General features: G+C 43.9%; 3 protein-coding genes across 3 annotated transcripts; all 3 read right to left on the reverse strand.

The window, feature by feature from the left end:
• Positions 1 to 4,196: 4,196 nt before the first annotated feature.
• On the reverse strand, positions 4,197 to 9,154 carry LOC125552583 (adenylyl-sulfate kinase 3-like). Its single transcript, XM_048716186.1, has 7 exons — positions 8,702 to 9,154; positions 7,768 to 7,908; positions 6,602 to 6,751; positions 6,414 to 6,532; positions 6,260 to 6,344; positions 6,073 to 6,119; positions 4,197 to 4,633 (listed from the first exon to the last, which is right to left on the reverse strand). Exons 1-7 carry the CDS (start codon positions 8,910 to 8,912, stop codon positions 4,535 to 4,537), a joined length of 852 nt encoding a protein of 283 aa, XP_048572143.1. The 5' UTR covers positions 8,913 to 9,154; the 3' UTR covers positions 4,197 to 4,534.
• Positions 9,155 to 12,687: 3,533 nt separating this feature from the next.
• LOC125552584 (mitochondrial outer membrane protein porin 5) lies at positions 12,688 to 16,388 on the reverse strand. Its single transcript, XM_048716187.1, has 6 exons — positions 16,210 to 16,388; positions 16,039 to 16,106; positions 13,866 to 13,976; positions 13,692 to 13,778; positions 13,410 to 13,618; positions 12,688 to 13,327 (listed from the first exon to the last, which is right to left on the reverse strand). Exons 1-6 carry the CDS (start codon positions 16,259 to 16,261, stop codon positions 13,021 to 13,023), a joined length of 834 nt encoding a protein of 277 aa, XP_048572144.1. The 5' UTR covers positions 16,262 to 16,388; the 3' UTR covers positions 12,688 to 13,020.
• Positions 16,389 to 18,009: 1,621 nt separating this feature from the next.
• Positions 18,010 to 23,476, reverse strand: LOC125552585 (dual-specificity RNA methyltransferase RlmN). The gene is made up of 8 exons (XM_048716188.1): positions 23,289 to 23,476; positions 23,019 to 23,184; positions 20,986 to 21,096; positions 20,651 to 20,785; positions 19,973 to 20,077; positions 19,100 to 19,269; positions 18,905 to 19,004; positions 18,010 to 18,653 (listed from the first exon to the last, which is right to left on the reverse strand). The coding sequence occupies exons 1-8, from the start codon at positions 23,402 to 23,404 to the stop codon at positions 18,411 to 18,413; spliced, it is 1,146 nt and encodes a 381-aa protein (XP_048572145.1). The 5' UTR covers positions 23,405 to 23,476; the 3' UTR covers positions 18,010 to 18,410.
• Positions 23,477 to 23,880: the final 404 nt, after the last annotated feature.

A 23,880-nucleotide genomic window follows, 5' to 3' on the forward strand; every position in this document is an offset into this window, starting at 1 on the left:
TAACTCACACATCGTAGTCCTGATAGCTGATGTACAAATAACGTAGTTGCTTTTTTGACCCAAAAAAGAACTAGTGTAAACATACTTCGATAACTTTTTGTATGAATAGCATGGTAACTCACACATCGCATACCTGATAACTAATGCACCTCATCCTGGTAACTTTGACAACGAGGGGGGAGGGGAGTTGATGAAATATCCCCTCGGTATTTTTTGTGTGAATAGCATGGTAACTCACACATCGTAGACCTGATAACTTATGTACTCAGGTCCTGATAACTTTGGCGGCAAGGGTGGGGGGAGTTGATGAAATATCCCCTCGGTAGCTTTTGTGTGAATAACATGGTAACTCACACATCGTAGACATGATAACTTATGTACCCAGGTCCTGATAACTTTGGCGATGAGGGTGGGTGGGGGGGGGGTGGGGGAGTTGATAAAACATCCCCTCGATAACTTTTGTGTGAATAGCATGGTAACTCACACATCGCAGACCTGATAACTTATGTACCTGACCCTGATAAAAAAGTCATAGAGGAGTACATCATCATTCACACGTATAGTACATCATCATTTATGCAGTGATTTTTTTCAAGAAAATACCTTTCTTTTTGTCATCTGACAATGGTGAAAAAGAGTTTTAAAAGACTTTTGTTTTCAAGTATCGAGAAAGCTAAGTACCTGTCGACTGGTGGTTAGCGACAGGCATGCACGCTTTCGTCATCCTCAGTTGTTGGCTTATTTTTTCAAAAAAGTAGCGGCAATAGGAATCAAACACCGCACCTACAGACTCGCTACAGACTTTGACTATACCCGGTGACCATCTCAGCCAGCCGCATGTTTATATTTGGAGGTGGGCTAATTTTATAGATACTTGATTACGGCGAGTAGGCCACTGCTATAGTGCAGCCCTCCATCTATAGTGCAGATTTGGCGAACATAATTTATCATTTTTTTCCCTCTCCAGATCCTTTTGTTCGCCAGATCCGATTTTCTTGCTCTCCTCCCGATCCATTTTTTCCCTCTCCAGATCTTTTTTCGTTCGAGATTTTTTCACGCAAAAATTGGTGCGAACAAGAGAGGATTCGATCCTTGCACCACTAGTGAGCCAACTCAACTAGCCTACCACCTGACCTACGATCCCTTTCTTGAACAAAAGAAAGTAAATGGGCTATTTAACATGTCTCCGCTACTATGTATGCATAAAACGAGTTAATTTAGTTCGCTTTTTTCCGCGCTTAGGTACCCCTTTCCTGCTAACTTTACCGACCGGGGGGCGGGGGTGATGAAATATCCTCCGTTAACTTTTGTGTAAATAACATGGTAACTCAAAATTCATAGACCTGATAACTTATGTACCCCAGTCCTAAAAACTTGGTCGGCGAGGGGGGGGGTGGGGGAGTTGCTGAAACATACCATGGTAACTTCTGTGCAAATAACATGATAACTCAAACATGGCGGACCTGATAACTTATGTACCCCGGTCTTGATAACTTGGTCGGCGAGAGTGGGGGTGGGGCAAGTCGCTGAAACATGCCATGGCCACTTCTGTGCAAATAACATGATAACTCAAACATGGCGGACCTGATAACTTATGTACCCCGGTCCTGATAACTAGGTCGGCGAGGATGGGGTGGGGCAAGTCGCTGAAACATGCACGATAACTTCTGTGCAAATAACATGATAACTCATACATGTAGACCTGATAACTTTGTCGGAGGGGTCGGGTGGGGGTGTCGTTGAAACGTACGACAGTAACTTCTATGCAAATAACATGATAACTCACACATCGTAAACATGATAAATTATGTACCAGTCCTGGTAACTTTGTCGGAGGGGCCGGAGTGGGGGAGTCGTTGAAACAAACATACCACGATAACTTCTATGCAAATAATATGATAACTCACACATCATAGACATTAAATTATGTACCCGGTCCTGGTAACTTTGTCGGTGGGGTTGGGGTTGGGGGGGAGTCATTGAAACGTACCACGGTAACTTCTATGCAAACAACATGATAAGTCACACATCGTAGAAATGATAAATTATGTACCCAATCCTGATAACTTTATCGGCGGAGGTAGGGTGGGAAGAGTTGTTGAATCATACCACGATAACTCTTATGCAAATAACATGATAAATCACACATCACAGACTTGATAATTTATGTACTCGACCCTGGTAAATGTGGCGACTGTGGCGAGGGGTGGGGGGGGGCAACCCCGGTAATTTATATGTAAATAACTTGTTAATTGACACATACTAAGCTGATAACTCACATACAAACGCCATTATAATTTTTTGACCTGAAATTTTTTTGTTGAAAAATATACACCCGGTAATTTCTATGTAAAAAGCATGATAATGTATACATCACAGATTTGATAACTAATATCTTACATTTTAAACACCATGGTATCTTTCATCCAAGGGAAAAAAGTTTTTTAAACATTTTCATCGGTAATTTATGTGTTAAATTACCATACTTCCTCATGCCTTAACCTTCTCGTACTGTAGTTATCAGCCTTATCATGATATAGTTATCATGTTGCTCATACCATAGTTATCACGCTGGTCATGCCAAAGTTACCAAGCCAAACTTTATTTTTTTTCTGATATGGCAGAAATAAGAAGGTTCAACAGCCTGGCTTGGTGTAATGGTTGTTGGACATGGTATTAGGTGTGCCCTAGCTACCTGATGCAGGTTCGAATCCCACGTAGTGCACTTTTTTCTCAATTCGCCTTTTTTTTATTAGTGTCAATCGGGGGGAGAACGGAAGAAGCGGGAGCCATCGTCCATCAAGGGGAGTCGTACGGATCTGTCGCTAACGACTGGTCGTTAGCACAGTCCTAAATTTTAATGTAAGATCCCACGGATATAGCGTCGTCTGGGACTTAGCAAGACTGTTTTCTTCCATAGACCGTCAAAGCAGAAGTCAAACCGCTCTCCTAGCCAAAGTCGAACTCTACCATGGTGTACGTTCTCTTCTCAGTCCGGCCGCGAGCCACTAAGGCCAAACTTCGGCCAAATCATTCCTAGTCCAAATTGACCTCGCGGGACAAGAATGTTACTCTATTGCGTTGAATCCTGCCCTCACCCTCCTGCATACGAATACAGTACAGCAGCAGCACAACGTGAACGTACGTAGACCCGTCCTAGTTTTCACCTAACAGAAGAAAACACGGTCAGCGGAATCACTCGCCGGGGGCGCTAGTGCGGGTCCAGCGGTAAAAACGCTCGCCAGGTCAATCCGGTTGATTTCCCGCGTCGTTCGTCTCGACCTGGAAAAGACCAGCCAGCAGCTTGGACAGTTTGACCCAGACGCAAGTTACAACTTACAACGTGAGGCGGGCGGCCGGAGCCTGCGATCCACGGCGGGCGAGCCGCTGGGTTTTTCTTCCTAGGCGCAGCACCGTCCTCCACGCTGCGCCTGCGGTACGCGCTCCGCCCGTGCACGCCAGACTGAAACTCGACGGTACAGCTCAGAGGCAGTACGTACTCCAGAACGGACGGACTACTGGTTCGTTCGTTCGTTCGTTTGGTTCTTTCCTTTTTGGCACTTGCTTGTTTTTACCTCGGGCCGGACTTTGGTCCGGTTCGTCAACGGCGATCCCCGGCCTCGCCACCGGTCGCCACTACTGAAGTTCGGAGTTCAGAGCACGCGCGTGCCATCCGAAGCTTCGGAGGATAAACCGTCGCCGGCACACTGATCTGATCGCCGGGGTGAGCGACTAACTTTGCAGGTGATCGATTATATGTATGTCAATGGCCGGTCAAACTGGGATCAGGTGTTGGTCGGCCGTTTTATGGGCACCAGATGTGTGGTGTGGTGCGGGACGTGCATTTCCTGCTGGCTGCTTTGCGGCTCGCCGTCTGGGTGCTTTCGTGCCCATGGTTGTAGATTGCACAGACAACTGTGGTTGGGGATGACACGAGCATGGAAACCTTTTTGCTACACTCGGAAAACAGCAGGATCAATCAAACAAGATTATCCGTGCCCCCACATAACGTACTTTTAACAGTCAGTGGGGAATGATGGGGTGTCTTTTTATCTGTCTAACAGAAGAGAAGACTGAATTTTATTTCCCTGTGTTTTCAACTGACAGTGTGATCTCAAGTGTCCAGAGGGAATAGCACATCACCGGTGCTGCATTTTCTTCTCAGGGATTCAATTCAGCGTGCGAACAACCAGCGCTTGGAAAACGCAAGCACGATTTATTCATTCGTACTTTTGACACCCACAATCAAATCATACATTACCAACAAATAAACACAGCACAGCACAGCACACCATTTCAGCCGAAATGAGCAAGTATAGGCTACAGCTAAAATAGCACAACACGCGCGAGAGGAGCAATGCCGAACAATCAAACTGATCATCGATCTGCGTCCCTTTCCCCGTGAAAAAGGCAGCTTGTTGCTTCAATAACAGCACCTTTTATTCCGGATGCGACCAAATGGATCATGCCTGTGTCCATGAGTTATGGACACAGAAGAATAAGTTCAATCTTCTGGATCTGGAGTATATATATGCTAAGCCTGCAAATATCCGTTCTTCTCAAGGTAGGACAGAACTTGCTGGGCCATTGCCTTCGGTGAAGGGCATTCCCCACCTTCCATCTTAATTACTATCTGTGCAACATCATAAAATGAACCATCTCAGTTTTTTTAAGGGAAGAATCATTTCATTTTAATTAAACAAATGAACTAATTTTCTGTTTTACATGGTGGAGGCAGCAGTAGAGATTAAGAAGGCCTTAGGGTACTGCTGAATGATGGTTGATGAGCTATCTAGGCATCTACTAGAATATTGGACTTGTTGTCTAAAGTAAATGAACAATTCAAATGTGACCTATATGAGCGATCGACATATATCTCAGGCTCAACTAATAAGTAGGGCTTTCGGTTCGAAAAAAACGGAAGCAATAAGTAGGGCCCAATGGGTACATTCTATTAATCCAGATGAAAACAAACTAGGGAGAGCTGGCATATCACAAGCCGGGATCTGGATGACATCCCATATTGTATTAGCGCATAGCTAAGTACCAATGGTTACTCATATCATCTATCACCTCTGTTCCGAATTATAAGATGTTTTGGATATTTCAATATGGACTACATACGGACTGAAATGGCTGAACAAACACACTAAAAGGCGTCTATATACATCCAATTCCAAAAAAGTTAGAAAATCTTATAATTTGGAACAGAGGGAGTACTATGTAGTCAATATTGGACACATTAACATATGAAAACACTAATAGACTCACTACCGGTTGTTCAATGTTAACGTTTTACATTTTGCCATTATTCACAGAATAAGGATTAATAGAGTTAATAGTGGCGGATAAACATTAAATCCAATCACAGCGACCAAGCTTGAGAATTTTGCCATACTGGTCAAGCATCCCACAACAATGTATCGCCCATTACTGAAGATACAATGAAAAGGTGTTTCATCCTGGACGGTTCCCCTTTTATTTTGGTTTGTGAACTCTGTTCTATTAAGCTTATAGTGGAACCCGGCTCCCAGTTGGGTTGGGAGGCGTACGAAAAAGAAAAAAACTTTGTCTGGCTAGCTGCGCAAAATACATTGTTTACAAGGGAATGGCCTATGGCGGTATGGCCCAACAATTACTACTGTCCATTGCGCATGAGATCTTTGGAAACAATTAATCACCTGTCCACCTCCCACTACACTGCGACTATTCGTCCTTCATCTGGAATGTGGTGTCTACCTGACTCAAAAGTCTAATTGGTGCACCCATTCTCATGGACACAGGTAACTTACTGGAATGGTGGCTACAAGATGTGTCTGCTCATCGAAGAACCATGCAGGCTTATCTTAAAGCAGAAAGTAAAGAGCAGCTACAACATCATCACTGAGAACGAGAATTTTCTTATATGCTGGGCCAAGGCAATACTGACACTTTCAGGCGCTAATGCCTGTTCAGAGTAGTTGAAGTTTATTTTCCTTTCAGCTTGAAATATCTTTTTTTAATGAAATAGCGACAATTCTCCTGCCATTCGTTCAAAGAAAGTAGGAAGGTGAGGTATGATCAAAAGCTGACCTCACTATTCACTGGTGATTCGTATGGATCATCAACTCCGGTGAACCCTGTTTGTCAAAAGGCAATGTTTAAAGTAAATAAAATAAAATATTCTGGTACTTTCAGCAGGTAAGCTCTTTGAGTTGATGCTGAATGCATTAAAATGTGGAACTTAAATGTTTAAAAGAGGTTCAAAGACTATCCATACCTTTAATCTTTCCTGTGCGTGCAAGCTTGTATAACCCTTTAGGATCACGAGCTTCACATAATTCTAGTGGCAAATCCATAAATACCTGTAAGGTTTGTGTGCTGTTAGATGGTTAACATTAACGAGGCGTCAAGGAATCATAAGATAAGCATACTTCAATAAATCTAGAATCTGGAAGTAGAGCTCGGCATGCATCACGGTCTCTCCTGTATGGAGATATCAAACTAGCAATGCATATGGTACCAGCATCTGCAAAAAGCTTTGCCACTTCTCCTGTACAAGAATATACGACTGTCATTATAAAACCCTCTCCAATGAATGCTCTTATTGGTCAGAACTTACCAACTCTTCGTATATTTTCTGTACGGTCTTCTGCCTTGAAGCTTAGATCTCGATTAAGGCCATGTCTGAGGTTGTCACCATCAAGAACATACGTGTGGTGGCCTCTGTAGTGTAATTCCCGACTCAGTGCACAGGCAACGGTACTTTTCCCTGACATATGGAAACATGGCAGTTCCTCGTGATGGCTTCCTTATGTGTTTGATAATTTTGAAGCTACAAGAGAACCAAGGTAATCCTAGGCGTGGTTCATAGTACTCCAAGATCAACTGAAATAAGTTCATCTTTTACCTTTATATAAAATTTAGATAGAATGGCTCAGGAGCTACTCCCCCCATTCACAAGATGTTTTGGATATTTCAATATGGACTACATATGGACTAAAATGAGTGAATAAACACACTAAAACGTGTCTATATACATCTGATTCAGAAGAAAGTTAAAAAATCTTATATGTGTGAGCAGAGGGAGTATTTCAGAACCACAGGCTAGGAAAACTATTGCCACGTAGACTAATCTCATACTCAGCATATAATATGGTGTTAATCATTATCCACAATCATCATCTACCGAAGGAAAAATGCTAGAAGACGGAGAAAATGGACTTTGAAGTGAACTACTAGAAGCAAGATGAGAGTGACGATCAGGTGCTGATGCCAATACAGTAAGATCATGTACTGGTGCCGATACAGACAAAATGACCGTTATTACACCCGAGTATGAAGGCCTGTAAATGCCCTTTGTGTCAACATAGCAATGCTATGTTCTGCATATTCATGATCATCAAGAAGCTAACTGCTTATACAGCAAACACCAAACTGATATGAGCATAACACCCAGAGGAGCTTATCAACCTATGAAAGAAGTGCCCAAATTGTGTGAGTGCTCAAATCTCAAACTTCATTTGGTTAGACATACCAGTGTAAATGTCTCGTCATCTATAGGGAAACATCTCTAAACCATCATCAATATATTGATGAAGATCGAACACTAAAATTAGACCAATTCCTCTGTTGTATAACACAACCAACACATCAACAAGAGTCTACGTGACCATAACAGAAAGAAACCATTTTGACAACAGACAGCAACAGTGCCATAGATACTTCACCAAGAATGTAGAAGGTGATACCAGGTGAAAATCAATATATAATCCGCTGAAAATATACCTGAACCGCTGAGTCCTGTGATCCATATGACACATCCTTTTTGCCCCAGCAATTTCTGTCGCTCAGGTTGCCCAATTGGGCAGTCATGCCATAGAATATTAGTTGATTTCCCAATGTTGGACATGACAGGCTTCTCTCGCACTGATAATGGGCATCAGGAAATGGTTAGCATGACTCTATTCCTGCTTTTGACCACCGGTACCCCATTTGAAAAGAAGTACCAAAAAAATATAGAAAAGGATAAGCAACATCGAAATAGCAAAGTTGTGTAAGCCATGTAATTTAGTATAACTTTTCCTTCACATTATTAGATACCAACTAAATATTCTTTTTTTGCAGAATATGATTTTCCATGCTCCAAATGTAACACTAAAACCAAATAGCTTTTATGTCTTTCCACTTAGACTTCGCCATTCAGGTGACAACATGACAATATGTGAACTCAACATTTCAGCTGAGGCCATAACTACACTCATGCACGTTCGCCATAAATCGCAAGTATACTATACCTCTACAATACAGTCAATTGTACTACCTTCACTAGTTCATACACCAAGCAGATAACTTTAGGTTCATCGGACCGAAACTATGTGCCACGAGCAATTACGCAGAGTTAATTCTTCCCCTCTACCGAAACCAACAAATCAAACAGCGATTTTACAGTGAATTGTGCCACTGGCTCAAATGCTTAATTCTAGTTCCATGCAAATTTACTTCCACCACTAATATATCAGCAGTGAACGCCCTCGAGTCCTCCTAATCGTGACACAGAAGGCTGGTACTACTTGTGTGATAATAAAGCGCCGACGTGGATAGGACGCGAGATTCCAGTCCCACTTATCCTATCCTACGCGACCCCTTTCGGAGATTCCATAGATTCTGGCGTCACTGACACGCCGACCCCGCAGGCAACCGAATCACCGTCCCCACGAACCTGGGCTGCCGGAGGCGCTCCCCGCCTGGAGATGCTGCTGCTCCATCCCGGTCCCCGCGCACCCGCCGTCGCCGGCCAGCGCCGCCACCGGAGCGCGCACGCGCACGCGCGCCGCGCGCTTCCTCCAATTCGCCTTCGCCGCTGCCGCCGCCGGCGGAGATGGGGAGTGCGAGGAGCGCAGGAGCGGAGGCGGGATCGAGAGCGAGGACATGGTCAGGAGCGGGGCATTGCGCGGGGCGGGTGGGGGGCGAGCGAGCGTGCCTTGGATCTTGAGGGGAGGGGAGGGTGCTGGGTGTGCTTACGTCGGCGGCGGAGTGGGGGCGGGGCGGGGCGGGGCAGGCCCGGGGAGCTGGCGAGAGTGGAGGGGGACGAAGCTCCCAGCACCAGCACAGCCTGGCCGCGCGCGGGGCGTGCGTGCGTGCGTGACGTGATGGACTCGTACACAGCCACTTCGCCCGGAGCAGAAATAGTGGTGCCACGGCGACGAGCACACCGGCTCAAAAGGAAAAAAGGCCGCCTGTTGATTTATTTATTTATTGCGAAAAAGGCATATGACCGATTTTTTTTAGGGAAAAAAGGCCTATGACCATGTACCAACTATCAAATGTCCTTAGAAACACGTCCTTAAAAAATAAAATACTGAAATCTTGAGGGTATCCAAGTCTTCTTCACCGTGAGCATAGCTGGATGTCGCCTCTGGGCCTCCTGAGGAGCAAAAATTTTAAAACCTAGGGGCTTGTAGAAGCAGCGGCCGGAAAGTCATCGATGGAGAGCAGGAGATGCCGATGACCGCGATCCGTGAAGTAAATCGCCGCCCCGAAGGAAAACTCTGCCAATAAAGGCATGTAGAAACTTTGAAGACCATGAAAGTCGGTTGAATCCATACAAATCCACCGAAACCCTAAACTGACCGGATCCGGAAGACCCGTCCAAGACACGCTACACATGCCCTTTGTCGGCGAAAAACACACCAACGAAACGGCAATAGGGTGGGGAAAACATTATTCATTCCTACCCTGGGGCAACGTCATCGCTTCATCTTTTCAAACTAAACATGAAGGCTACTGAAGAAAAAAAATCACCCTTGCCATTGTGCGACAAGTCCAGGGTCTGATGTCAAGACCACTGCCATCTAGAATCATGCACTCGGCCCTCTTCTCCAATGATCTACGTAGGCCAGACCACTGATGAAGAACTCCATGTTGAATCCCTTCGGTCATCAGCGACTTCACCAACGCTATCGTCATGCATCGCCTAACGAAGGCCATCACTCAAGGACACATCTCCTTCACCGCCCCATAACAACCCTCCAGCGCCTCAACAGTAGGTCACCCCGATCCAGGCCTTCCCGTCGCCGGCGACGGTTTGATGACGGGTTGGAGACTAGGGTTACACGGCCACCCGTGTGGTTGCCTCTTCTAGGAAAAAAATCGTCTGACCTTGAGTCACAATTTGTTGGCCGCTTATGGATCATGTGCCTGCATTTTTTTCCAACTGATTTCTGTGAGTCGTCGGATCTATGATGAAAGGCCGGATGTGTTACTTTTTCATTGAACCAGTCATGTCCATTTTCTTCTTCATGAGCCCCCCCCCCCTCCCGGCCAACCTCCCATCACCCCTACCCCCACCCATGCGGCCGCAGACATTAGGGCACACCGCCTCATTGCCCCGCCCTCCTCTGAACAGCCGCCCACAACCGCTAAGGCCATCTCTCTACCCTCCACCTCATGTTTTCTCCTGTGCCGGCAGCCTCCTCTCCCCTTCGCCCTGCGCATCTGAACCCGTCAATCTCTAACTCCCCTCTGCATGGGATGTCCCTGCCGCATTGTTCCTATATGAGACCTCGCGGCTTGTTGCGACACCTCCGTCTTCAGACTCGATGCTAATGCTAAAATCAACTGATGCTTTCGAAATTTTCAGGCACATGAAAACTAGCAAAAGGCAAAAATAAATAAATGAACATGTGCCACCGCACGAGAGGCGCTCACCCAAGCTATTAGGCTGAAGAATGTAGTTTCTATCTAAATCCAAATAATATCAAGATTGATGGATCAAATTATCACACTATCGTGTACTTAGAACCTTGGTACCATAATCATGTTACCATTGTCCGATTGTATTAGCGTCGAAATGCACAGGCGTGTGCAATGATGTTATCATAGGAGTGCTAAATATTGAGGTGAAGAAAAGATATTTTAGGGAGAAAACTTGCCTTTCGAATCTTAATTAAGAGATGATCTCTTAGTAATAATATCTTTTATCACATTATTTAGAAAGGTCTAGTTACTAGCGATATGACTAAGGGATAACCCATGATACATCATGTTTTTATTGTTGTCTCTTTAAACGGATGCAGAAAAGTTGTGTCATTGATTAAGTAGAAGAGAATTCCCTAGTTAATTAACTGAAAATCGAACGAAAACCAATACAAACAGACCACATGCAAACTACTCAAACATGAAGCCCCATGACCACACGTTCTCTTTAACATATATTCTCAACACGCAACAACCACAACTCTTACACTTCTGCATCGCAAAGAAAAACTCAACAAACAATGGACACCACCAAACACATGATGACAAGCCAGACCATGAGGACGATTGAAAAGATTGAGTACCATCCATTAAGCAGAAACGGACGTCTTCCCATGGCACCACACTTCTTTCCTTTGCCCCTCTTCCTTCTTGATTTTGCCCCGTGTAGCATTGCCTGTTAGTAGGCAAGCAATCGCCTAGCCAGATCCAGGGCTTGCCATCTCCAAGCTAGTGAGCAGAGGTGCGGTGTGGTTCTTGCCCGACACCAGGCCACGTTTAAATAGCGGGCGGATGCGAGGCATCAACCGACAAGGTGTTTAATGTCGGGCGACACATGGACAAACATGCGTCGGAGTAGGTTCCTTAGCACACGTGCTAATTCAATGGAGGTGGCGGGTAGATGGATGTTGTTTGAATGCGGAAAGAAAGCGTGCACAGCGGGCAGCGCTCTCGGCCAGCAGGCCGCTTCAATGCTGGCTCCAATGAGTGGTCGCGTCCGCTCTCGGTCGGCATGAATGCGACACTGACACTGTGGTGTGAAAGGGTGCGTTCAATGAAAAGGGGTTGCGTGCAGACGGATGGAGATGCCTAAATGCCCTAAACTTTGCATTATCTGTTGGAGATGCTCTAAGAGACGTAATGGGACCATTATCTGTTGGAGATGCTCTAAGAGACGTAATGGGACCATTATCTGTTGGAGATGCTCTAAGAGACGTAATGGGATAGTGACATCCATGATTCAAACGTGTCTGGCGATCATAGGGTGAAGTTGACGGGGACCCATAATCTATACATGAACCTCGCCTGATTTCTCATAAAGCTTCACATGTGCATATGAAATTTCTTATGAAGATACACGGTTGTGCATAAAATTTCTTATGAAGATACACAGTTGCATAACTTGCATATAAAATTTCTTATAAAGATACGCATCAGTATATAGAATTCCTTGGAAAGATACCAAGTTGTATATAAAATTCTTTATAAAGATACACAGGTGTATATAAAAGTGAGCATCAGGATACAAGTGGTTCTCCCGAGATAATTTTAAGAATCTCATGCGAGAGTGGTGGGGTGTGGTTCCAACATCCAAGTCACATGCGTTCTTTCAAGCCGCGTGTTAGTGACACACTTTCTGCATTTTCCTGACACGACCTACATGATGATAACCTTTTCTAACGGCTCCATGGTATGGTGGTATAGCAAAGTTTAGGGCACGCCAAACACAATCAATCGCCACGATCCAAGTATGGTGATTGTATTCTCAGTACAAATGGAGACATTCTCAGTGCAAATGGAGACATTGCCACAAGTGAACTAATCCTTATCGTCGATATTAATGTCTTTTTCTAAAAGAAAGAAAATACCAAGAAACATTAGAAAGCAGGCTGCGTGAGAAGAATGATATATAGAAAGAAAGAAAAAAAGAACTGATACCCGAACAAGCAGTAAATCTCAACTAGCGGTAAAATCAATCAACACCGCATGAAAAATCAAGTGTAGCTTCTTCAAGTAACAGACTACCGTGAAAGCTACTCAGACCTCACAGTAGAAAGAAACAAGCTGCATACATCTATCAATGAGGAAGTACTTCGATCATCAAAAAGTAAACGCCTGGACAAAATCCAGGTGAAGGCCTATCGGATCCTGCCCACAGAGCACCTAAACCTCCAGAGATTTAACAGAACATGTCTGCGGAACAAATTATTGGCCATAGCTTCACAAAAAATAACCAAAGAATCCGATGTTCAATCGCCATCATCCACGTATGATCTGATCTCATCAAGGCTTGAGTGCAAGTGACAGCCCAAACTTGGGTGCCCTGTCCAACGCCTTGGTGTCGAATTCACCAGATATCGTCAAGAGTGACTTTGGTTTAACCTCGTGCTGGAGAAGGGCAGCAAGCTTTCCAGTGTTGTTGAGCCTTGCCTTCACAGCTGTCTGAGGATCGACCGTGTACAGGCCACCAACTGTCAGTGTGTTCTCGTTTGTTGAGAGCTTCCGGGTAAATTCAGCCACGGCCGAAGCCTTCTGCTTCTCATCAAGGTGATACACACCTGACACTTTGATGGTGTCACCTTTGTCGGCCCTGTACACGTAGGTGTAATCTATCAAATCAATGCTAGTTCAAATCTCAACTCATGACAAAACACAGCAAAGCATGGACTTACAGAATAGCTGAAGCATGGAAGTCAGGCTTGGTTACACTGAAACCACCAGTGTACTTGGTAAACTTTCCTGAAGAAGTGTCAAACCCAGCTTCCCCACCGAAGGCAAGTCCTTTAGGGCCTACTACCAAAGAAAAATCGACCACAGGAGAGGGCTTCATGCCAACAGCGGCAGCAAAAGTTGCATGGTCATGGAAGTATTGCACCTCCACCTGTTAAGAAAGAACTCGGCTCATAGGCTGTTTCCACTCCAACAACCAGCAACTGACACCAAAATGAAATTACCTTTCCAGCATTGTAATCAGGAAACTTGACAGACGTCACAAGCTTTGTGGATGGCAGGACATCCAAGACAGTCAAGGTAGTAGAGATCTGCAAATTGCCAAATACAATATAAATGTGCTGCAATACAGGCTTAAAAGAGGGAAAACATAAATCTGAGTATTCAATATCACTTACATTTGATTCTGTATCCACTTTAACATCAACAAGATTATTCTTATACTTGTAAGCTGATGCTACGTCAAGAGAATAAAGCCCTCCTTTCTTCACAGCTGTGGAAGTGACGGCCTGAACAATATACATGAATGACAAGTTCATTAAAGGCAAATAAATTCAGATAATAGAAACAGTGAGCCAGTATTGCAAGTTACATAATTATACGGGTTAGTAAGAATCAGGCAAAGGGTAACAAAAAAGGATATATATGCACTTAGTTCAACTTGCACTTTAGTACGCATCAGTCAAAGATATAATACATGATTTCATATCAATGGCAGAGAAGTGCACGGGGAAATATAAACCATACAAGAACAAAATAAGCGCATTTCCAAATGCAAAATTAATTAAATACAATTCTTTTTGTAGCTCAAACAAACTACAGGGTGGTTATATCATAAAAGCATCTAATTTATATTCTGAAACTGAAGATAAAGATTATTTAAATTTTCACTTAATAATTTTGGTTGTGCAGTGGATAATTGCTTATCATGAGAACAGACTATTGCTGACAGGTCGAACGTAGGTTTACACTGAAGATACTGACTCACCAATCTGCATGTTATTCTTAATTCTAGAAAAAAAATATGGGAAGAAAACGGTAAGCCAACATATTATAAGAAGATTTTCAGTTAAACAGATGGTCCGTGCTAAAAGATCTAGGTAAACGCAAAAATATCTCTACTCTTATAAAAAACCGAGTTGGTGATGATGGTGTGCCTGCCATCTTGCAATATAGACTGTTTGATCTATATCTGACGGTTAGAAAGCAAACTATGGCAATTTTGTAAAAAGATAACCGCCCTTCTCTTTCTCGAGATATCATTAGTTTTTACACATGGGATTACTCCCGCATGGGTCAATCACAACATGTGTTTTATAAAAAAATGCATCCTGACGTTCCGTGCAATGCACGGGCATCTTGCTAGTTGCTATAACAAGACTGACCTTACTGGAATATTGAGACGTTAAAATACTGAAGTTCCATAATGCACATGTCATTGGGGAAAGTGACATGGCAAACAGTGTTTGTCTTATCAAAATATTCATTTCCTCAAAACACCAATGCATTTGAAAGAACAAGCTAATGAATCAAAATAATCAATTCCTAGCACAAACAAACACATAAATTACACGGCTACAACAGTTCTTTTGTTAAATCAGTATATTCAACTAAAACATATCTTTATATACTCTTATAAAGATCCAAGTTCTCAGAGATTACCTCTTAAGTTGCTGAGGAATTCAATTCAGTTATCGTATATTATGTGTAGTAGACAGAAGATGTATCACAATCTTTTGATTAGTTAATTCAGTTGATGTATATTTTGAGATATGATGACACAAGCGTTTAAAAAACTCATGCAATAGAAAAGAACTTCTACGGCAGTGGACGAGCATTTAACGTTCGTAGCATCAGCCTGTATTTATCCTAGAAGAAACCTTTGGCTATAGCCATCATCACAAGAAGCAATTGTATAGGCCAGAAAGTGTATATGCAAAGTGTCAACGCTCCTTACGAAGGCACATAACCATGACACAGAATTAAAAGCTTCTGAAATAACAAATTTGCAACAATATGTGTTCGGTCTTCAGTCCTGGAAACTAAGCGCACGCCTTAATTAATTCCAAGACCCAGTGGCTGCCAGCAGGGCAAGGACCAACTCTATATATAAGACACTTGCATAGCCATTCGTAAAAAAGGACGGTGATCGTTGCCACGAAGGAGCCAGCAACAAAGTAGGCCATCTGCAGCGTCTTAACCACGATGGTCAGCCAGAAGGCATTGCTCGGCTCGAATGATGGCCTTGTTCCCCCAATCAACCTCAGCCAACATAGACCACATTGCTGTACAAGGATACAACGAGATTTCCACCCCCCATCAGGCTACCAAGCAGCTAGCACATAATAAGAGTACGGAGCACGGCCTGCATCCGCATTCATTCGTTCAAAATACTAACATCAATATGCAACAACCACGGAGTAGATTCCGAGCAAACAGGAGCGCTAGAAAACCCAGGAACCCAATCTACTCGTAGTCAGCGAGGAACCACCGGAGGGTGGTGACTAGATCGTACGTTACGGGGGGGGGGGGGGGGGGGGGGGGGGGGGGGGGGGGGGGGGGGATCCTTACCACTCCGGAGGAGCTGACGGTGGAGACGGACAGCTTCTGGTCGTAGGTGTAGTCCCTGGTGAGCAGATCTGCAGATCACGGAGACGCCCGACGGGGAAGACCGAAGAACAGATTAGAGAGAGGAGATGCGGGTGCAGAGGAGGGTGGAAAGAGAGGAGCGGATGTAGGTACCCTTGGCCTTCTTGCCGATGTCGGTGAAGAGGCCGGGTCCCTTCATGGCCATGGCGGCGGCGGCGGCGGCGTGGGGGAGGGGGTGCGGGGAGGCGGCCGCCGAGGAGGAGGAGCGAGGGGCAAAAAGGGTGGAGAGGGTCAGAGGGAGATGCCAGCGAGTCCCGTTCCGCCACTAGTAATCGCGTGAGCCGTGCCAAAGGCAGGAGGACCCGTTGGAGGGGGCTGCGCCCGCTATCCGGAGCCTCGTGGCCGCACGATCTCGCGATCCCAGCATCGGACGCTCCAGATCGTTTCTTTTCTTTCGCGAAGAACGCACCGAATCTTGTTCTCTTTCTTTCCTTTTTGGCTTGAGAATGAAAGGGCACCTTATATGTTCCATTAGGATTTGTTGTCATGAACTTGATGATCATGATCCTGTTCTGTGTCTCATCTTGTCAAATCCCTTATATGGAACCAGTTCAATTCTCATAAATAGTAGCGACCACTTGCTGGTATCTATGATGGCAGAGGAGAGGTGTTGTAAGAGAAGAAGAGGTGCTACCCCCAAGACGAACTGGTCCAGAGGTCCAGCCGCTGGCGCTCAGCTATGTGCGGGCTGCTGGGAACCCAACTTCAACTCCAAGACTGAACCAGTGGAGCAAGGGCCTAGCTGGACAAATTTTGATCAACATGGATGCCTCATTTTCTGATCATGATTCTAGAGGATCTTGCGGCGCTGTAATGCAGGATCACATGGGGCCGTTTCTTCTGGCTGAACGGCAGTGATTGAGCATGTTTCGGATGTGGTTTCAGCGGAAGCAGTGGTGTTGCTTAAAGGACTGAAACTTGTAACAAAGATATATGCAACAACATTCTGATCCATATGGACAATATCACAATTGTCCAAGCTTTGAAGGAAGATGAGGGCTACTCAATGATTGTCGTGGTGAGTCGGTAAGTTTCGAGAAGGCTTGTATCGAATTTTGTAATAGGGAGCCTACTGTAGTAACACATGTGCTAATTGTATGGGACGAGAGAACCAACCTTTAGAGTGGTTCAATTCGCTTCCGAGCTTTATTGTCAAATTCTTAGCGGATGATGTAAGTGTGGTTTGATTTTAATAAAGTTAGTCATGATGGTCTTTCCTAAAAAAGAAATTTGTTGACATAATTACTACGGTACGTTTTTACCTGCCTCAAGTCTTATATGCCAAACAGTTGAATAAGAACTGCAAAAAACGTCAATTATATATATTTTTACAGACGGAGTAATTAAAAGACTGCCTATCTGCAAGTCGCCTGAGGAACTCGGCTTCAGTCGATTTGGCTGAACCGTTGGATCATTCCAACAACTGCCCTGCCCTGCCCTGCCATCTTCATCCTGCCACCCGCCCCAACTCTGGCAAGGCCGGTCATCCACATCTCCCCATTTCGACCTCGCTCTGCTTCGCCTCCTTTTTCTTCTCCACGAAAATCAACTTCACGCCAAATCATTTTTCAGGCACCTTGAAAGTAGGCACATGAAAAATTAAGACCTTCCAATATATTTTGGGACGAAGGGAGTACTCCCAGCAGGCTGCCACCAAGCATCCACATTTCCTAGACGATCCGTTTTGAAAAAAAACATTTCCTAGACGCCAGAAAAGAAAACGAGCAACACAACTCATGTGCTTCACCATGTCTTGCAACCACACTACACATGACCCCCCCACCAATTGCCAGCTCCACACATCATCACCTCACACATGCAGCACCATAACGTCTGAGCAACCAGGCAACAATCCCGCCGACACAAGTAAACAAACAAGCAGCAAAGAAGAGCTCGAGCCCAACACACCCAGATCAAATATCAAAATAGCAGCAGGAGATCCAAACGAGAACTTCCAGGTATACATCCAACTTCGACACGAGCTAAAAACATCCAAGGCGGGGCCAGCACTGCGGTGCTACTATATATATATGTCCATCACAAGGCTTAGAAAGAGTTGCTAGCATTTTCCAGTTGCTGTCCACAAAAACCAGGTTTGTGACATTTGTGCCGACAGCAGCAAAATTGTGTTTCCCAAGTTCGAAGGGAAACACACGCCACGATGGCCAAAACCAGGTCTATATTTTAAAGCTTGCTTGGGAACTGCGGTGCTAGTTACTATATCAAGTCATGACGCTGATTGGTAATATAACTCGACTTTGCGATGATATATCGAGCAACAGGCAGGACAGAAGTCAGATCCTCAGGTCTTCGATGTCTGACAGAAGGGTGGCCCCGCCTGCCGATCTTTCGTCGGGCAGGCTAACCACCAACTGCCCACAAGCACCGGCTATGTCTTGACCCATCTCCTGGCGAACGGTGGTTCTGATGCTGTAGATGCCTCTCAGGACCTTCTGAAACTTCTTGATGCTCTGGTCACTGCTTGTCTTGAACGTGCTTGCTGAGCCAATTGGATTGAATGGTATCAGGTTAACAACCTGTCAGTGATTAGGAGAACAGAGTGATGATTGGTTTCAACATGCGACCATCAACGAAGATGAAATAAGCAAAATCGCAATGCACTAAAAAATTCATTATGCTCAACTGGTCATGGCATTATGTGCTAGCTGCCTAAGAAAAAATAACTAATTTAAAGCACACATTCACATCAGATGCAGTTCAGAACTTCAGATGGTTCACAACAGTTTTGAAAGAAAAAAAAATAGTAACAAGACACAACGTATCTCACCGCTTTAAAATTTTCAAGTAGTTTACCAAGCTTGTGGGCATGCTCCTCCTGATCGTTCACTCCATCAAGCATAATGTACTCAATGAATATTGTCTGCTTGCTGCAATGGAACATGGAAGCAAGATCGTTGATACTTAAAACTACTCATTCTAAAACTTTGGCACTGACAAAGTCGTGACATTTGTAGAATCTTACCTCGCGTTTTGATACGATTGTAATGCATTCATTAGCTTTGCTAAAGGAAAGGCCCGTGCAGCAGGCATTATATGACAACGTATGTCTTGGTCAGGAGCATGCAATGACACGGCTAAATTTATATTTGGAAGATCATTGTTGAACTTGTTGATTGAATGGATAATCCCAACCTGCAGTACATCATATAATATTACGATATAAACTAAGATTTACAACAGTTGCTCCAAGTCCAATCCTAAATGATGATCAATTTTTTAGCTACATTAATCCTAAACAAAACTCAATAGTTCAACTAAATATTAGCAGGGCATACTTACACCATGATGAACCATATGGTACACAAGCCATAATAGCAAAGATAGTACAAGTCAAAAGTATGGATAGCACAAAAGCACAAATTAATATCAAGTTATCAGCATCGATAAGTCTTCACCAGACAAAAGGACAGGAACAAAGGTATACTGCAATACAGGTTTATCCATTTTTCGAGTCTAGACTGGAAGCAGCTTCAATAATAGGTGGAGTAAAAAGGGGAATGCTTCTATTGATCCAGGTAACCAACAAAATTATTATTTGGACAGCAAAATAATTAACAACACTGAAATAGAAGATGACCACTCAGCAGACAAGTACATCCTTACTAATATCCAATGCCCACTGCACACTATTTGCTGGGTGATCATTGCACAGTTGTCAACCACTCATATTTTACGCAATTTTCCAGTGTGTGGTTTATCACAAAACAGGGGCAATAATAGCTCATCCAGAAAGTCACTTTAACAAGTGTTCAATAAGGTTAAGACTGTCATCAGAAAATCATCTCAAGAATGATATTTCAACATGCAAACAAGCTACTTATGCAGGTATGCTTACAGTAGATACAGTAACTCTCTTGGGTGAAATCTGAAAGGGAAATCCTGTCAAGACTTGGATTGCTTCAACCAAAGCAGTATAGTTGTTTAATGGCTCCCCCATTCCCTGCATATACGGCAGAGCAAGTACATAAATTGAAAGTCATCTAGAGAATACTGTTTACCAGACATCAGATCCAATAAGATTATCTACCAATTTTCTCACTAATAACATGAGCACTAGTAACCCAATTGGCACAGTAGTTTGTCTATAAAGACACATTGTATAGATATAAGACAGTGGAGCACTCTTCGATACAAGTACAAATGGTTTTCCATACAATAATTTGAACTTGCATGAATGTTTATGAACACATGTATATGTAACATGAAGCACAGTGATCCTGCCTACTAGCCTCATACAAGAACAAACCCATACAGCAGACAACCTTTGCCAACAAAAATCATATTATTTACAAACATCGGTCATGAAACAACAACAAAATACAACGGCGACACTTAAAAAGATGCGCCATGGCTTTGACTTTCTGACCGTAAATCGCCACGCAAAGTACATGGAAAAATCAATAATAAAACCAAACAACACAAATGAATCAGGTTAGGATGATGAAAAAACTCCAGTGGGCATGATTTTCTTTCGAAAAGAAATACCAGGAAAGTCGTAACACGTTAAAATTACCATGAAAACAATGTTTCGAATTTGAGAATAACGGGTTGCATGGACCAGCTGCTCAACAATTTCTCCAGAGGAAAGGTTGCTTTTGAATCCCATTGTTCCGGTAGCACAGAATCTACAGCCCATCTTGCACCCAACCTGTGTTATATTATAGGGCAAAGTCAATAAAAATAATCAGAAAGTTGTAAGCTTAACAATGATCATAGTATGCTACCGCGCAAAAGGTTACCAACAGGTCCACAGAAGCAGTACTACCTAAACAATTTACGCCATTAGAAACAAGTCTTTAGGTCTTACTAAAGCACTGGTTGTTCAATATGAAAGGAAAATATATCTACCTGTGATGATACACACAGGGTTGAACGCACTCCTCCAGGGCGTGTCTTCCCATCATACTTCCCCAGTCGTGAATCATACCGCATGATCACTGCTTCTACAGATTCTTCATTCTAGAGCCACAAAATTTGAAGTGTGATTAGTCCAATACCTTTGATATTAGAAGCTAGAACAATCTATCAAGTAAAATAATTTGTGCCACCAAATGGAAACAAGCAAAAGTATCTGACGACAGCAATAACAAAAGGAAAGGTGATTCACATGCAAGCAACCAAATCAAGTCACAAATTGGCAGTGATGATGAAATGAAATGGTACTGAGTGGCATTACAGAGTTCAAGATGTGATTGTGTAAAATTCAGATTGTTAGGAAACTATAAAACTAATACAGCACACGATGTCATAAGTCCAACACAACTTGAAGCATCCAAGCTTGGATCAAGTGTATTATTGTCATGTGGATGGGTCACCCACACACTAGACCCAGCCGGTCGTAGCTGACTCCAGTTAAGGGATATAATTACAGTCATCTGAAAGTTAGGAATATTAGCATTTAGGCTAGGGGTACTCAATTAGAGGTAAGACATCAATTAGCTTGGGCCTTAAGCCAATAAGAGGTATGATACATCTTAGCCTGGGCCTTAAATCAATCATAGATAAGATATTTCCTTAGATATGAGATTTGTTTAGAATCAATTTGTTAGGGCCAGCTCTATATAAAGAGCCCATCCATTTTTATCAAGTAAGAATATTACAATATACTCCTTTTGCCACAAGGAGAGATACAGACAATCAGGACAGAGATACTTTCCTTTTTTCTGGAGGGCTAACAAGGGAATTATGAGGAATTATAAGAAATGCACCTTACATTCTGGAATCTTATCAAAAAATAAATACACCTTATATAAAGGAATGGAGGAAGTATCTCCCATCTACTTCACCCTCTCAATCCCCAATATAATTATAACCCCTCCTGAATTAGCCATACTGCCCTGCCATCCTCCTATTGGTATATAACCTCATAAATCCCAGTTCACTACAATTATCATGATCACCTGGGCAGGCGGCATATCTAGAGACCAAGAAAAACATGCTAACATATTACTACTGAAGATACAGATAACAATTTGTACATCAATTTCCTCAACAACATTCATACAAGTGGCTGATGCTTGCTTGCACTTGAATCAAACAGCATAGTTCTTTGACCGGCATTGGAATGAAGTTCATAGATAAGTACTGATACATTTTGATTTAATACATGGAATTTTTTTATCTTAGTATAGTAACCCATAAACACCACACATGTAATGAGCCTGAGATGATTTAGATATTTATTAGTGTAGGTCACATTAGACAGCAAAATACTTCAATAGGCCCTTCTACACGCTATGGTCCAGGACTTGTGCATGGTTCACTGGAGAAGCTCATGGCAAGGCTTGATCCATAAAATGTTTCTCAAGCGGCCATTCAATTATGGTCCCATTAAACTATGCATGTTTATCAATATCTAACGTAGTAGAATCAAAAGGGACAATTTTTTGCAAAAGCAAAACACAAAAGCTATAAACCAGAAAGGTGCTGAGAACATAAGGGGAGTCAGTGAATTGTCGTATATAAAGGTCCAAAACCAGGGTAGGACTGCAGACAACAAAATCAGCACTGAGTCAATCTCTCATATCTAGGGACTAGGATTAGGATAACAAGGGAAACTATAACATTGCCAGCTTAGAAAAGCTTGTCCATTGACACAATATCCTAAATTAGCCCCCTCAACTCCCTGTAAGACTCATTTAGCCCCCTCTTAATCCTTGCTCAAGCTCCGCCACTGGATGCTTGCATAGTAAAAACTAGAATGGCGCAATGTCATGCAAATGTGCAGGGAAAAAATCAGGAAGGGTGAAACGATGCGAATCTCATAGCAATCATCAGGCCTAAAAGGCTTATACAAGACCTAAAAGGCTTACAAGACCAAACCGTCGCATCCTACATCACCATCCCCAAAATTGATCTGACGCGAGCAGCTAAGCAGTCACCTGGAGGCGGATGAGCAGCTTGGTGGTGGTGCGGTCCTTGGATTCGGCGGCGGCGGTGAGGGTCGAGGTGGTCGGCCGGAACTTGTTCCGCAGGAGCGCGTACGCGGCCGCCGAGAGGGACGGGACGCCGTCGAGGTCGCTGCACCTAGGGTTCTGCAGCACGTACCTGCACACGCCGACACAGAGTGAGCACCGCCGCTCGAAACAAGGGGGGAACGGAGATATGGGGCGCGGCGCGCGCGTAGGGTTCAAGGGGCTAGAAAGGCGTACTTCCAGATGGTAGGGATGAAGGTGGGGGAGATGCCGGCGGCGTCGAACTCCGCGCGGATGTAGGCGGCGTCGAACACGGAGCGGCGCGCCGGCGGCGACGACGACGAGGACGACATTGGGGTTCGGTAGGGGGGAGCGGAGGGGAGGGAGCGGAGGGGAGAAGGGGAAGGGGAGGGGGGTGAAGCAATGTGTGGGTTTGTGGGGGTTTTGAGTGGGAGTTGCTTGTAGAAATGAAACGGGCCAGGTAATGATTAATTTGGGAGCCAGAATTTAAGGATGAGATTTAGGTTTTCCAAATTAAGGATGAGATGATCTATATGCAGTAGTAGCGTCAAGTTTAAGATATACTAAAAAATTATACTCCCTCCAATTTGTATTAATTGTGCGGATGGGAGGGAGTAGCTTACTTTTGCTCTACCTTGATAACGAAAAAGGTCCCCCTCCTCCCGATGGCCCGTGGAAGGGCACCTCTTTCGGTTATCATGCCTGTGGTGTGGTGGATGTAGAAGTAGCAAAACATAGCTTTTTTTATGATGAGAAGCCCAACATCGTCAGCCTACTCGACACAATCAAGGCGGAGGTCCCTTCCCTG

Source organism: Triticum urartu, chromosome 4 (assembly GCF_003073215.2).
Source record: "Triticum urartu cultivar G1812 chromosome 4, Tu2.1, whole genome shotgun sequence".
NCBI lineage: Eukaryota > Viridiplantae > Streptophyta > Magnoliopsida > Poales > Poaceae > Triticum > Triticum urartu.

Bases quoted from the DNA above. Each gene is read 5' to 3' on its own strand.
- LOC125552583 (XM_048716186.1), bottom strand. From the start codon at position 8,912: ATGTCCTCGCTCTCGATCCCGCCTCCGCTCCTGCGCTCCTCGCACTCC. The intron at 7,909-8,701 runs GTTCGTGGGGAC...GCCCATTATCAG, and splicing joins GAGCGCCTCCGGCAGCCCAG to TGCGAGAGAAGCCTGTCATG. The intron at 6,533-6,601 runs GTAAGTTCTGAC...ATTCTTGTACAG, and splicing joins AGAAAATATACGAAGAGTTG to GAGAAGTGGCAAAGCTTTTT.
- LOC125552584 (XM_048716187.1), bottom strand. From the start codon at position 16,261: ATGGCCATGAAGGGACCCGGCCTCTTCACCGACATCGGCAAGAAGGCC. The intron at 13,977-16,038 runs GTAAGGATCCCC...TATATTGTTCAG, and splicing joins CCGTCAGCTCCTCCGGAGTG to GCCGTCACTTCCACAGCTGT. The intron at 13,619-13,691 runs GTAATTTCATTT...CTTTCTTAACAG, and splicing joins CTGATTACAATGCTGGAAAG to GTGGAGGTGCAATACTTCCA.
- LOC125552585 (XM_048716188.1), bottom strand. From the start codon at position 23,404: ATGTCGTCCTCGTCGTCGTCGCCGCCGGCGCGCCGCTCCGTGTTCGAC. The intron at 19,270-19,972 runs GTAAGCATACCT...GATGTACTGCAG, and splicing joins AGAGAGTTACTGTATCTACT to GTTGGGATTATCCATTCAAT. The intron at 19,005-19,099 runs GTAAGATTCTAC...GTTCCATTGCAG, and splicing joins CAATCGTATCAAAACGCGAG to CAAGCAGACAATATTCATTG.